Here is a 16,152-nt window from a genome sequence, read left to right as displayed (position 1 = left end):
ATCATCCAACACAGTCCCCTGTTCCGACTTTCTCCCCATACACTTTGATCTCTTTAGCCCTAAGAACTATATCTAACTACTTCTCGAAAAACATTTGGTGTTTTGGCCTCACCTGCTTTCTTTGGCAGAGAATTTCACAGACTCCCCACTCTCTGGGTGAAGTAATTTCCTCTTCCTCTCTGTCCTACCCCGTTTCATTAAACTGTGACACCTGGTTCCGGTCATCGGGAGCATCGTTCCTGCGTTTACCCTGTCGAGTCCTGTCAGAATTTCACAGGCTTCAATGTGATCGCCCCTCATTCTCTCAGTTGAAAAGGTAGCGGTAATTTCCAAAACTCACCGCTAGGGGGCAGTGGCCAAAATGGCTCAAGCCAGGTTGAAACAATTTATTGAGAACCATTTAAGGCACAGAAAGAGACTATTCAACTCATGCTGGTTCTCCAAGCAGTAGCCCAGCATATTCTATTCTCTGCCAATTTACCCGAGTGTAGCCCCATTTGCCCCTGGACATCACATCTATGCTGCCCATCCACCCTTGTGCAAAAGCCACATTTGTTTGAGTCACAGAAAAGCTTGGGACCTTAAGCACGAGGTCAGTGCCAGCAGGTTCAAGGTCACCCTGATCGAAACAGTGATCAGGAGAACTAATTGCTTGGCTGCAGTACTGTCTGAGTTCTGCTGCCACAGGGCCTCGTGAACAAAAGCGGACAAAAAAAGGCATCTGTTTGCTATCTCTGCTGCTGTCAATTCTCCTCTTAATAGCCATTAACAATACCACAGAATCTAATCACAGTTGCACTCAGTTTGATTTGGAAACAGATAATTGAGTCCTGTAGACCAGAAGGAATTATTTTTCAAGGCAGTGATATGAATTAACAGTCTAAGGAACAAGTGCCCAATCCCTCTTCGTTAAGGTAGTTACGACTGTGACGGATGATGAATTCTGTGTAAAATGAGATAAGTTCAAGTAAATGGTCACATTTTCTGTCTCTGACCAACACTGTGATGCTAATTCTATATTTCCCAGCAAATCCACAGGACTGACCACAAATACGTGAATGTCCATTTGTACAGATCCTTCAGGCTAAATTGAGAGTGGGGCTCAGAACAGGGCAAAATTAAGGCCTCTGCATTGTTACTAATTACTCAATTTGCTCCAATTGCGATCAAGCATGTTAATCTGTGAGCAAGGTAAACCATTCTTTGAGAGCTGAGCAAGTAAAACGGTTCTGGAATTGATTTCTGAACATGCAAGAGAATATGAGACATTGTCTTACGTGGAGGTGACGGACACAGGAATATATGAACTGGGAAAAGGTCCACTTGCAGTACGTCAGGTCAGTACCATTCTGAAATACTTGACCTCTCATAATCCTTGATCAAAGGTTTTGTAAGGCAACTCTATTGCCTTTGCAGGACAGGTCCAACTAAAAGAATCACACTGCAGCTAAACCATATTTTAACGAGTGAAGCAAGTATTTTTAACATCTTATACATTGCAGTAGAATGAAAGAAGCCAACACCATAACAAATCTCAGATTAAAATACTTAGGGTGGAATCTTATCGGGGCCTAACCAACAAGAAGTCAGGTGAGGCCTGGCTTGATGTTGGGAGCATTTCACTCCAACTTCGATGAGCAGTGAGGTGAGTCACTCACGAGGCAGCAGCGAGTTGCCAATTAAGGGGGATTACAGTTTAAATGCCTTATTAACTGCCTAACTCACCTCAGTAATATTCAGCTTCTTATTTTAACAAACTCGCCCAATGATCTAGACGTGGAGAATTCTCCACAAGGAAAGCAGAGGGAGCAGCTGGAGGATTCAGCTCACCGCCCACACTGAACAGTCTCCATCTTAGATACTGGGCATCAACATCTCAGGGCATGCTCCATGGGGAGATGAAAGTGGGTGGCATAGCTGTTACTGTTGGTACAGGTGCCCTCAGTGAGTGTGTGGGCATGCAGGGTTGGCAATGTTGGGGTGGGTGACAGTGGGTGAGGGAAGATGCTGCAGCAATAGAGAGTGGGAAAGCATGAGCCTGGGTGGGAGGTGGGTACAGGAGCAGAGAGAGACAGTGAGAGTATGAGGTATCGGAGAGAAGATGGCAGCACTTACACTGGTGGAGTGGGGAAGGTCACTGACCTTCTTCCTACAGCGCTGCGCATTCCTCCAGACGCTGAGACTGCACTGAGCCGGGTGGTAACCTCCGACCAGGTTGGCATGGCCTGGTGCCATGGCCTTCTCTGTTGGACTAGGGAAAGAGTACGTCCTGAGTCTGTATCACCCCATCCAGCACGGCCCCCAGGGTCGCTGTCCACAATACCCGTCTGCCGTGTCTGGCAAATCAGGAACTGTGCAGGGCTTGTCCAGGTGCACAACTGGCTTTTCCAAGATGGCACTGGTGCAAGGGATGCTGGTCTTTGGGCAGATATTCACTGGGTGGCCAGTTCATCCAGGAACTCCACGCAGTGAGCTGTGGCTAGAATTGGACAAATGGGACACCTTAGGGGTGGTGTCGGTAGTTAATGAGACACAGTTGGTAAGATATCATAAGAAATCTCACTATATCTTGTGGTGTGAATCCCTCATTAAAAAAAACCGACTCAATTCTCACTTAACCATAAAATGCAAGATTCAGCCCTTGTGTTTTATTCCATCGTAATCCACAATAAGACCTGCGTTCATCCTGCGCTTCTAGTTCTTTGTATAAAAATTCACAAGTCAAGGTGTTGCAGGACCTCTCTGGTCACCTCGTACCCAGGATGACTGACATTTTCTCAAGGCCCTGTCATGTCAGAGGGAGGGAACCCAGGGTTAATCATGGCTGAAGAAGAGGCAGAGATGCAAAGAGAGAGAGACAGGCCTGTTGCTGTACAATAGTGTGAACATGGAGGATGAATGTGAACCTGCAAACAATTCACGTGCCTTAACTACATCATACAATGCAAACTGTCCCAGGTGGTGTGGGTTTTTCCTCCTTGTCAGGCAATTTCATTGGCCCTTTGCTAAACACGCTCAGCGCAGTGCAGACCACTAGCGTGCAGGTGGAGAGTATAGTTTTGAGAGTGCTTGAATGACACAGCACAAAACGGAGGCCATTCAGTCTATCAGGCAATGCATTCCAGATCACAGCTTGCCTGGGAAAAATCAACTTCCCTCAGGTCTTTCAGATTTGTTCCCATTGAAGGTGTTACATTCCAAGCCTATTAAAGGCAGGTTTCAAGGTACTTGGAAATAGGCTGATGTCCACACTGAGGAAGATCTCAGAGCTCCGTTAGTGAACAGAAAGGTTTCCACTCTGCCTGCCATTGGGATGGTGTTTTGTGATAGCAGGCTCACAGAAACGTGAGGCCAGTCAAATCACTGCCAGTCTGATGGCAGTGCCAGTCTTCAGGCAGCTGGCAGGAGAACCCAAAGGCATGCCGGCTACACAGCTGAAATAGGGCAGGGTACACTTGGCACAAAGGGGCACCAACTGGAGTGGCCACGCAACGTTAGGTCCACGAGAGAGTTACCCAAGAAAAAGGCATGGAGAAATCCTCCATTCCACTTTGCTCAGTTGGGGGCCAGGTTAGCAGCAGGGACAGCCTGGCCCTCTGGAGTGCTTCCACTTCTAAAGATAAGCAAGAGACAGACAGAACAAAAAAGACACACTGCTTGGATGAGAGAGCAGGGTGGGGGGAATCCCCTGTGGAGTATAACCACTGGCCCAGAGCAAATGAGCTGAGTGGCTGATTCTGTGCGGTGTATTCTATGAATCATGGTGCACAGCACATCACGTTGGATGTATTCTTGTATGAATAATGCTCAACACTCTACAGATTAAAATCATTGTTCATTTATTTACAAAGAAAACTTCCTGCCAAAGTACAATCTTTAACATTTGGGGAAAAAAGACGGAGAATGGCCAGGAAACCTGAATTCAATTGTGTTTACAAATACAGTCCTTCCCTGGGCAGAACCGGCCATGTGGAAGGGGTTACAAAGCAAGACGCTCGTGCACATCTGTTTTACCTGTGGCTACTGGCTGCCATAAAGTAGCGCCTTTGTGTTACCCTCATCCACTTCAATTGGGCTGGGTGGTGAATTGGCCTCATTGAATGATGAATACCATGCTGCTTACTAAAAGATGCAGTCGTGTTGGCGTAAACCCTGAGGTATTGCCTCAACAGGCTAAAGGCCTGCTTTATTATCCTAGAATCATCAATTGTTACGGCACAGAAAGAGGCCTTTTGGCCCAGCAAGTGTGTGGTATCTAATTCGTTCCAGTACCCTGCTTTTCCCCTACAGCCTTGCCATTTCTCCACTTCACGACACAATTCCCCTTTTGCCTTTGAATCTGCTGCCACCACCCTTCTCAGGCAGTGCATTGCAGACCACAGCGACTTGCTGCAAAACACCTTTCCTGAGCGTCAGGTTCTTTTGTCAATTTGCTTCAAATGAAAAGGTGGCCAAATCCGAGTCGTGATATCCCCTCTTGCCTGAGGGGTCTGGTACAGTCAGCAACTCAGGCAGAGCTCATGAGAATTCAGATGGCGTTGTGCCAACTGCTCCTGCCTCCAGTGATGGCACCACAGAGGGGCATGCTGCACCCACTCCTCCTCTGTGGAATTTGCAGAGGCAGAAAATCCACCCCACCCCCCCGCGCAGCTATCCCGATAACACTGACTTTATGTCACCAAGAATGCTCGTGCCATCACCAGCCGATGTGTGTAGACTTGAGATCCTTTCTGCTTATGCTGCTGGAGGGCACCATTGAAAATGAGACAGCTGTAATATCTCAGCCATGTCACTGTAAAGGGACTCAAAAGACTTCCACCCATTTATGTTGTTGTAACCTGCCAAAACACTGTCCATTGTACAAACTGGGGAGATTCAATCCATTGGCACCATCATCAATAGTAACTAATGTGCCCCTGCCTGTGTTCAGTGTCTGATGTTTTAGTGCTGGCAAGCTAGGAATTGACAGAGAAAATGGTACTTTCTCTGTGATATCTTTATGCTAAAAAAGTTTCTCTCGAGACTGATAGAATTAATTTTGGGGCAGATAGAGGAAAGAATTCTGAGACAGCACAATATTTAGAAAAAAACACATGGAACAAATTGATGCTAATTAGTTGACTGTATGCTGAAAATTAGGTAGAGAGGGATTTTAGTTTAGTCTTGCTCTCGCTTTCACTATATCTCTCCATTCCATATTGACTGCCTCCCTCTCTCCTCCCTCCCTCCCTCTCTCTCCCTCTGCACCCCCCCTCGCCCACCCTCCCCCTCCCTCCCGCCCACTCTCTCCCTCCCTCCTGCCTGCCCTCTCCCTCACTGTTCCTCTCTCCCTCCCTCTTACTCTCTCCCTTCCTCTCACTCTCTCCCTCCTCCCTCTCTCTCACTCTCTCCCACCCTCTCTGTCCTTTGCTCTCGCTCCCTCTCTCTCCCTCCCTCCCTTTCTCTCTCCCTGCCTCCCTCCCTCTCTCTCTCCCTGCCTCCTTCCCTCTCCCTCCCTCTCTCTCTCTCACTCTCTCTCCCTCCCTCGCTGTCCCTTGCTCTCGCTCCCTCTCTTTCTCTCTCCCTGCCTCCATCCCTTTCCCTCCCTCTCTCTCTCCCTGCCTCATTCCCTCTCCCTCCCTCTCTCTCTTTCTCTCTCCCCCTCCCCTCCCTCCCTCTCACTTTTTCCCTCCTCCCTCTCGTTCTCCCCCTCCCTCGCTGTCCCTTGCTCTCCCTCCCTCTCTCCCTCCCTCCCCCATCGATCTCCCTCCCTCCCTTTCTCTCTCCCTGCCTCCCTCTCTCTCTCGCTCCCTCCCTGTCTCTCTCTCTTCCCCTCCCTCTCTCTCCATCTCTGTCTCTCTCTTTCTCTTTCTCTCTCTCCAACTCCTGCCTCTTTCCTCTTGCCCTCTGCATGTCTTCCTTCACCCCCTTGCCCCTCAAAGTCTGATCTGGCTCAAAACAGCCAAGTGGGGTTGATGCTGAGTGTTGGAGTTAAAATGAGAAGATAAGGTAAATCAAAGTGGTGATTATATATGGGCTTGAGAAGACTTTAGTGGAAGATTGAGACATGATAATGAGTTTTATAAGATGCATTTGTGTGTCATAGTTCCTTCCAAGTGTTTTATTTTTGTACAGAAATTACAAGGTGACACCAATGACCAGGACACTTTATCTCCAATCCTGTTAATTGGCAACTAACCTGGCATGTGCACCATCCGACAGTTACAGTTTTCCACCAGGTATCGAGTCTCACAGTCAATTCTGCACGCTGTGATGCTGTAAGTCTCAAAAAAGTCTGAGTCCATTGGAGTAGATTTGCAGTCTCCCCAGGGAGGAGGTAAGTAGATTAGCTGAGAACGAGAACATAAAACCGGAACATTACCGAGAGGGCATTTCAATGAACCATGTTTTTAAATATCATATTACTATGGGGCCTGGTGTCAATGGAAACACTTTGGATTTCTTGAACCTAAACACAATTTACCAAGAGTTGATGGACAGCCAGTGGGGAAAAAAAACCAACTAGTACATGATTCGTATCAGATATTAAAGTCACAGCAAAATACTGTGGATGCTGAAATTAAAAAAAGAGGAAGTGCTGGAACAACCAAACAAGTTTGTCTCAGACTCTGCAAGAGAAACAGAGTTAATGTTTTGAGTCCAATATGACTTCTTTAGAATGTGTCTGGATCAGTTCCGAGGAAGCATCATATTGGACCCGAAACATTGACTGCTTTTCTCTCTCCCCAGTTGTTGAGTAGATCCAGCAACTTGTTTTTATGGCTTGTTATTTTGGGTTTCAAATGGCCAGAATACATAAGTGAGGCTGTATCAAGACAATGAGCCAATTGAAATACCGTTTACATGCAAACCTGAATGGCTTACTTCGTAAATGTGCCTCATTGCTGGCCCTTTGGTCTGCTGGGCAGACCCATACAACTGAAGCATATCCTCCTGACTTTCATTTTCAATTCCCCTCACAATAAATGATAATATTCTATTAGTTCCTAATTACTTGCTGTCGTTACATACAAAACTTCTTTGATTCATGCAGGAGGACACCTAGATCCCTCTACATCTGTGTTTCGATAATACATTTCTTTTTTAGTCTTCCTGCCAAAATGGGCAATTTCATATTTTTCTACATAGTATTCCATTTGCCACATCTTTGTCTACTCACTTAACCTAGCTATATCTCTTTTGTAACCTTCTATGTCCTCTTCACAACTTACTTTCCTGCCTATCTTTGTGTCACCAGCAAATTTGACAACCATACCTCCCATCCCTCTCTCTGAGTCATTCATATAAACAGTTGAAGTCCACCGCTGATCCCTGTGGCACACTATGCACTACATCTTGTGAACCTGAAAAAAGACTCATTGAAACATATGCTCTGTTTCCTATTAGCCAACCAATCTTCTATCCATGCCAATATGTTATCCCCTATACCATGAGCTTGTATTTTCTACAATAGCTTTTCATGTAGCACCTTATCACATACCTTCCAATAATCATGATGTGGAGGTGCTGGTGTTGGACTGGAGTGGACAAGGTCAGAAGTCACACGACACCAGGTTATAGTCCAACAGGTTTATTTGAAATCCACAAGCTTTCGGAGTGCTGCTCCTTCATTAGGTGAAGTCAAGTGAAATCTTGTGATTTCAAATAAACCTGTTGAACTGTAACCTGGTGTTAGATTATTGGAAGCCACTCAAGTACAGTATATCCACTAGTTCCCCTTTCTCCTCAGCATGTGTTAGCTTCTCAAAGAATTCCAGTAGATTGGTTAAACATGACTTTCCCTTTCACAAAACCTATCACAAACTTAATTAAATGCTCTGCAAGAACTACTTTACTCATTGTTTCTAATATCTTCCCTGTGACAGACATTAAGCTAACTCGCCTGTCGTTTCTTGCTTTTTTTCCCTCCCTTTTTGAACAAAGGAGGTGCGTTCTAATGAGACCTTCCCCAAATCAAGACAGTTTTGGAAAATTAAAACCAACAGATCAAAGAAGTGGCTAGAGAGATGGTTGAAGACCCGAGGGTGAAGTCCACCAGGACCCAGGAACTTGTCAGCCCACAGCTCCAACAATTTACTCAGCACCACTTCCATGGAGATTGTAATTGTCCTGTGTTCCTCCTTCTCTTCCATTTCCTGATTTACCACTACTTCTGGGATGCTACTTATATCCACTATATGCAAAATACCATTCAATTCACCTCTCACCTCCTTATTTTCCATTACATAAGTCTCCAGTCTTACTTTCTACAGAACCATTGCTCACTTTGTTAACTCTTTCCTCCTTTTATATATTCATAAACTCTTACTACCTGTTTTTGTATTTCAAACTAGCTTTCTCTTGTGCTCTAGTATTTCTCTCTTTATTAATTTTTTGGTCATTCTTTACTGTTTTTATATTCTGTCCAATCTCTGATCTTCTCACAATTTAATGTATTTTCTTTAAGCTTGATACTATCTTTTAATATTTCCAGTTAACCACACATTGTGAGTCTGTCCCTTGGAATTTTTCCCACTCTTTGGCATGTGTCTATTCTGTGTGTTCTGAAATAGCCCCTTACATGTCTGCCATTACATCTTTATCAACCGATCTTTGAACCTCATTTGCCAATTCACTTTAGCCAGTTCTGCTTTCATGCACTTATAAATGCCCTTAATTAAAATTCCAAAAATATAGTCTCGGACCCACTCCTCTCACCCTCAAATTGAACATAAAATTCCATCATATTATGATTGCTGCTCCCTCTGGATACCTTCACTATGAGATTATTAATTGATCACAATACCAGGGCTAATATACCCTGCTCTCTGGCCAACTTCAGAACAAGCTGCTTTAAGAGACCATCCTGAAAACATTCTATGAACTCCTTGCCTGGTCTACCTTTGCTCATCTAACTTTGCCGGTTATATATGTAGTCTAAAAGTGCAGTGCTGTCCATACAACAAAAAAATAGAATTCCCCTCTAATCTCCATGTGGACCGAGAATGTGTATGACTTATCCTACAACTGAGTCACGTGAGCATTTATCATTATGACTGGAATACTTGCAGTGGTAAGCTATCTCTGTCCTGGACAACAGAACGTTTTCCTACCTTGTCCAACTCATGTTCCTCATAGATTCTCTCATTCTAAATATGCACTGACCTTTTCACTTAGATTAGTGACTGGGGTTGGAAAAAAAACCCTGAGTTTTGATATCAAGCACTCCCATGGTGGGCACCACTCTACATCGCCTGAACTATGTACCTTATAAGCAGCCTCAGAAAAGTACTACTTTGCACTATCCTATGCCGAGCTAGTATTTGCTTAATGTTAACACTGGGAACTTGAAGCCATAAAGAGAGACTTGAGCGCAGAGAAGCCTGATATGATTGATTAGTTCAGGGTATAACAAACAAAGGAGGCTTGACTATCCTGATCTATTCTCTCTTCAAAAAAGAATCATACAATTCCTACAGTGTGGAAAGAGGCCATTCAGCCCATCAAGTCAGCACCGAAGAGTATCCCACCCAGCCCCAGCACCCCCCATACCCTGTAAACCCCCCACCACTGGAAGACAGAGAATTTCAATGAATCTTCACAAAAGCCAGTCTCAGTAATAGTGAGCTTGTTGTAAAAACCCAATGGGTTCACCAAGGGAAGGAAATCTGCCATCCTTTCTGGTCAGGTCTACGTGCAACTTCAGACCCACAGCAATGTGGTGGACTGTTTACTGCCCTCCGAAACGGCCCAAGCAAACCACTTAGTTCAAGGGCAGTTCGGGATAAGCAATAAATGTTGGGATAGCCAGCAATGCTGTATCCCGCAGGAAGGAATAAATTACCTTACTGGGTTTCAGGAAGAAATCAGACAAGTACTTGTTAACAAGTGGGATTCAGGATGATTAGAAATGTCCAGTGGAGTCATGTTGGATGAACTAGACAGGACATGAGCTTCCTACTGTACTGGAGCTCAACTCCTCAGTTCCGAGGCCCCTCGTTTTGATGAGTGTCCATTCTCTCCCCACCCTTCTCAAAGTGCCTCAATTGGAATTATTACATTCTCTGAGAGATGCAAGACTTGTGAGCTTACTTCATGTTCAAAACAAAAGTCATGAATAATGAAAGTTAGAAGACAGAATACTGGTGATAGCAGATCAATCAGCATCTAGAGCAGAAATGTCAGATTCACAGTTTGGGTGGGAGATTTGGAATGGTTAAGCCTGAAGCATCAGATGTGCAATGATGACCAGTGTGTTCACAATAATATCTGGTTATGAAAAGCAATCTAAGGAAATTGGACCGGTTTGTAGCAATCCTTCAATGGGTTGATGGCCCTCAATTACTTGTTAGCAGTAACAAGCTGAGCTGGGATAGTTCGACATGACCGTGAACAAAACTCCAGCGGCTTTATGGCGCTCTCAGCTTATAGTAAAAGCCTAGAATGACAGTTTGATCATGATTCCTCATACCCGCTGTTCTTGACAGGAAACAAATGTTTGAAATCCAGGTGGCACTCCGAAACCCAGTTGGTCGATAAATGGTGGCTCATTCTGACCATGAATCTGAACCTTTATACCAGCTTCAAAGGAGGTCTCATCTGTATGGGAGAATAGAGTAGACACATGTTAATGCTTGACGAATCAGTTCATATACTGCCACCAACAAGCAAACAAACTAACCTTAGCCTGAGGAACTGACACAATTTCCCTTTCTAAGCCAATTCTCTGCCCACTCAGTCACGTCTGGTGTCATTTAAAAGTCATGCCCCTGCCACTCACCTTCTGCATTGCAATGTGAAACACTGAAAGTATTGGGCATTGGTTTCTAACTTATGCTTACTTAGGGAGAATCCATCAAACGTTTCTGTTGACATCAGGCAAGAATCAGGTACAAGTGACATTGGGATGAAGAAAGGGGAAAAAAATTGAACTATCCCCAAGCAAGACTCCATCCAACTCTGGAGTATTTCACCCTTGTTCTCAAGTATTTGTTCCGTCTTGATGTCTATCTCGCTCTTTGTGATACCCCATGTGAGCTGCCATTATATTTCAACATGTCAGTAAATCAAAAGCCTGCAAGAACATATCCACTGAGAGTTGGAAACCTTTTGTTTATTCAGACTGTCAAAGGAAGCCTCCATTGCTGGTTCCTATGTGCCTCCAAGAACATCAGAGGGCACCAGGGACCCTGGGCGTTTCAGAACCACTTCTCTCTAATGGAGCTCTATAACTTGTGGCTATTAAAAAACCTCTCATACAGACACCCAGCATTATAAACTTGTGTTATGTGCACAACTAGAATCATTGATTTCCTACTCTTACATTTAAACATTGGGTTCTGGATATTAATTGGGTCCCAAGCCGGATGGTGACGTCTGAAGCTAAGACACAAATCTATTTATTGATAGTTGGTTTATTTGCAGAATGCAGCACTGCAGATGGCTTCCTCCTACCTACCAACCCAGTGTCCCTGCAGTCTGTCTTTAATCTTTTTCAATATCCTTTAAAGTCCTGTCTGAGCTGACTGACTCAGAGCATTACTCTGGTACTTTGGTCTATGATATTACCATTTCGCTACTGCCTCCCCGAAAAAGGAGAGTGATGCTACTTGGATTAGACTTGATCACATAAGTTCTGAGAATATTTCTACCCAGAGACCTTGCATGTGTTCTGAAGATATAGAGGTGTACTGTACCTTTGAGAGGGAGGAAGCTCGCAAGGACTGACTGAAAGCACAGAGTGTCCTGAACAAAATAAAAATGTAACACTTGGTTGAAACAAATAGCTAGAGTTGTGTTGCCATGGAACAAAAAATTCAAATTCAAATTCGGCTAATCAGTTTAAATTATGCCCCAGATACCAAAATCCAATCAAATTTGAATTTAGTGTTTTGAGATTATTAGATTAGATTAGATTACTTACAGTGTGGAAACAGGCCCTTCAGCCCAACAAGTCCACACCGCCCCGCCGAAGCGCAACCCACCCATACCCCTACATTTACCCCTTACCTAACACTACGGGCAATTTAGCATGGTCAATTCACCTGACCTGCACATCTTTGGACTGTGGGAGGAAACCGGAGCACCCGGAGGAAACCCACGCAGACACGGGGAGAACGTGCAAACTCCACACAGTCAGTCGCCTGAGGCGGGAATTGAACCCGGGTCTCTGGCGCTGTGAGGCAGCAGTGCTAACCACTGTGCCACCGTGCCGCCCACCAAATAGATTAGATGACATCAAACCAATGAAATGAGCTGTTTTGGGGTATAAAACTGTACTTTTTTGAACAGTTAGGGGAAGAGTTGCCAAGAAAACCAACTGCTAATCAGACAGCTCTCTGAAAGGTGCCTTTCCATAAGAAACGTTGTGCCGCATAAGACAGAAGAGGCGACCTAGGAAAATCCAGAGAAATCTACAGAGTGAAATCTACGAAGAAGAATCGACAAAGCTGACTGGTTTTGAAACGTTTTTTTTTGTAAATCTTAATTTTTTTTATCAGACCAGTATTGTAGAGTGGGAGGTAAAAGATAAGTTTAAGAAACAGGAGTTGTAAATAGCTGTTGCTTTAATGTTCTCTGTTGGACTTAAAGAACAAAATTGTTAATTTTTACTTTTAAATAGTGACCTCTGGGACAGTTCTTTGCCTCTCGAAATGTAGCAGGTTAAGGTGCGAGGTGAGTTTCTCTGCGTGTCGGGTTTAAATTAGCAGAGGGGTTTACCCCGTGTCGTAACACATGTGTTAAGTAAAAGTGGTAACCAGAAACACTACCAGTCTCTCAATGTGCTCAGAGACTCAGCCAATCAATGTCCTTCACTTGTGTCTTTTTTTCATTATTTGTTCATAGAATGTGGGAGTCACTGGCTAAAGCAGCATTTATTGTCCTACACTAAGTACCCAGAGGGCAATTAAGCGTCAACCACATTGCTGTGGGTCTGGAGTCACATGTAGGTCAGACCAGGTAAGGATAGAGTCCGAGAGTCCTACAGCATGGAAATAGACCCTTTGGTCCAATGTGTCCATGCCAACCAGATATCCTAAATTAATCTAGTCCCATTTGCCCGCATTTGGTCCATATCCCTTTAAACCCTTCCTATACATGTATCTATCCAAATGTCTTTTAAATGTTGTAATTGTACCCACTTCTACCACTTACTCTGGCAGCTCATTCCATAAACACCACCCTCTGCATGAAAATGTTGCCCCTCAGGTGCCTTTTAAATCTTTCCCCTCTCACCTTAATCCTAGTTTTGGACTCCCCTATCCTTGGTAAAATATCTTGACGATTCACCTTATCTGTGCCTTCATGATTCTGTAAACCTCTATAAGCTCATCCATCTGCCTCTCATGCTCCAGGAAAAAAGTCCGACCCTAACCAGCCTCTCCTTATAACTCAAGCCCTCCAGTCCCAGCACCATCCTTGCAAATCTTTTTTGTACCCTTTCAAATTTAACATGCTTCCTTCAACAGGGTGACTAGAATTGTATGCAGTATTCCAAAAGTGATCTCACAAATGGCTTGCACAGCTGCAACATGATGCCCCAACTCCTGTACTCAATGCTCTGACCAATGGAGGCAAGTGTGCCAAACCCCACCTTCGCCACCCTGTCTATCTATGAAACTGCTTTCAAGGAACTGCGTACCTGCACCCCTAGGTCTCTCCTTGGAGTGCAGGTTCATAGCTCCTTGAAAGTGGAGTCGCAGGTAGATAGGATAGTGAAGGCGGCGTTTGGTATGCTTTCTTTTATTGGTCAGAGTATTGAGTACAGGAGTTGGGGGGTCATGTTGTGGCTGTACAGGACATTGGTTAGGCCACTGTTGGAATATTGCGTGCAATTCTGGTCTCCTTCCTATCCCAAAGATGTTGTGAAACTTGAAAGGAATCAGAAAAGATTTACAAGGATGTTGCCAGGGATGGAGGGTTTCAGCTATATGGAGAGGCTGAACAGGCTGGGGCTTTTTTCTCTGGAGCGTCGGAAGCTGAGGGGTGACCTTATAGAGGTTTACAAAATCATGAGGGGCATGGATGGGATAAATAGACAAAGTCTTTTCCTTGGGGTCAGGGAGTCCACAACTAGAGGGCATAGGTTTAGGGTGAGAGGGGAAAGATATAAAAGAGACCTAAGGGGCAACCTTTTCACACAGAGAGTGGTACATGTATAGAATGAGCTGCCAGAGGCAGTGGTGGAGGCTGGTACAATTACAGCATTTAAGAGGCATCTGGATGGGTATATGAATAGGAAGGGTTTGGAGGGATATGGGCCGGGTGCTGGCAGGTGGGACTAGATGTGGTTGGGATATCTGATCGGCATGGACAGGTTGGACTGAAGGGTCTGTTTCCATGCTGTACAGCTCTATGACTCTATTCCCTGCGCCCTACTGAAATAACTCTGCAGAGACAGGAATCCCATCCACTAAGTCCCCCTTTATTTACACATGGAGAGTCCCTGACACTGATCCAGTTCCCTCAGAGCCAGCTCTCAGAGTGAGCAGAACCCCTGACACTCCTCTTTATATCTGTCAGCCAGGGCTCCCCGATTGGACCAGGCTAATAGACCCAATCTGGGAACTCATTCTATGAGGTCCACCTGGGTGATCTTGTTACAATCACTACACCTGACATTAACTGTGTAAGTCCTGCCCTGGTTTGCCTTACCAAAATACAACACCTCACATTTATCTAAATTTAACTCCATCTGCCACTTTTTTGTACACAATAGGTCATCAGATTTTTTTTCCTGACAATTGGCAATGGTCATCATTAGTCTCTTGATTCCAGATTTTTTAATTGAATTCAAATTCCGCCATCTGAAATGGTGAGATTCAAACCAATGTCTCTGGAACATTACCCAGGTCCCTGGATTAATCATCTGGCAATAATGCCAGCAGGGCATCATCTCCCCATGACCATAGTCTCTCCACACCATTGATAACGCAATTCAGTAATTCTTCACTGGAATCCTGTTACAGGAGAATGGCCTCTATGTCCACTTGCTAGCCTCTGGTTCTGTGTTGTTGGTACGTAGGGGATAATTTCAAGTTGCCTGACCTGGCAGGAAACCGATTGTATCGGGGCATCCCATTTTTACCCCGTATTAAATTTAGTTTCTGCTGAAGCTCAAGTGATAAACCTGTCTAGATCCTCAACAGCTGATGCATGGGAAAATCCGTTTTTATTTAACCAGGCTTCTGAGCAGAGAGAATCGGGCAAATTCACTTTGGGATGCCTGTTGGCAGCACAAGACCAATTTGCATTGGCAGCCAGTAAGCAATGGCACAGGTCTGGAGGAACATAAGAGCAACTCACACCTGGCACCCGTAGCTGGGGCACTGCCAGACCTGGCTCACAGGCTAATTGAGGCGTTGGATGATCACTTCAAGGCACCTTATACCATATCAAAGAAGTGCTAATAAGATCCACATGCGCCAACCCGAGTTTAGGAAGTGCTCACTCAGCAAGAGATTTGCAAACCAATACCAGTTTTGCCAAAATTCTGAAAACGTAAGATGACCGGAATCGTAGCAAATAGAGGTCATTTCTGTTAACGTCAATCAAAAGACAAGAGTCAACTAGAGATTCATACACAATTACATGAAAGATCCTGAATCTCAAAACGGTGTGCATCTTGCAGAAAACACATGATTGATCCCTTAATATTCTTGATCCCACATAATGAATGCGTTTTGTCAGGTTTCACAGGCTGTTCCCTTCAGACGTGTCAGGGGATCACTGAATATTAAAAAACTGAACTCCAAATTTGTACAAGCCAGCCAACGTTTGCCTTTATTGGTCAGTGCGTTGAGTATAGGAGTTGAGATGTCATGTTGCCAAAGGTCAGGACATTGGTGAGGCCACTTTTGGAATACTGCGTTCAATTCTCATCTCCCTCCTATAGGAAAAATGTTGTTCAACTTGAAAGGGTTCAGAAAAGATTAACAAAGATGTTGCCAGGACTGGAGAGTTTGAGCTGCAGTTTCAGCTGCAGCTGAACTCAAGCTGCATTCAGTTTGAGAGGCTGAATAGGCTGGGGCTGTTTTCCCTGGAGCTTTGGAGGCTGAGGGATGACCTTATAGAGGTTTATAAAATCATGAGGGGGACGGATAGCGTAAATAGACAAGGTCTTTTCCCTGGGGGTGGGGGAATCCAGAACTAGGGGGCATAGGTTTAAGGTCA

The 16,152-nt window shown here is 44.7% G+C and overlaps 1 protein-coding gene across 3 annotated transcripts in view; it reads right to left on the bottom strand.

Annotated features, from left to right (window-relative positions):
• The window catches only part of LOC122543294 (acid sensing ion channel subunit 1b), an 847,708-nt gene that overhangs the window by 65,440 nt on the left and 766,116 nt on the right, over positions 1-16,152 (bottom strand). For all 3 annotated transcript variants that reach the window (XM_043681801.2, XM_043681800.2, XM_087985443.1), the window contains exons 3-4: positions 10,451-10,578; positions 6,179-6,329 (exon numbers count right to left, since the gene is read on the bottom strand). In XM_043681801.2, the coding sequence (XP_043537736.1) occupies positions 6,179-6,329; positions 10,451-10,578 (279 nt within the window). The remainder of the gene's footprint in view (positions 1-6,178; positions 6,330-10,450; positions 10,579-16,152) is intronic.

The sequence above is a fragment of the Chiloscyllium plagiosum genome, unplaced genomic scaffold, assembly GCF_037043375.1.
Source record: "Chiloscyllium plagiosum isolate Xiang-an unplaced genomic scaffold, Cpla_swu_hap1 HiC_scaffold_53X, whole genome shotgun sequence".
NCBI classification, from domain to species: domain Eukaryota; kingdom Metazoa; phylum Chordata; class Chondrichthyes; order Orectolobiformes; family Hemiscylliidae; genus Chiloscyllium; species Chiloscyllium plagiosum.
Note: the sequence above shows the minus strand (reverse complement) of the source record. Positions and strands in the feature narration are given on the sequence as shown.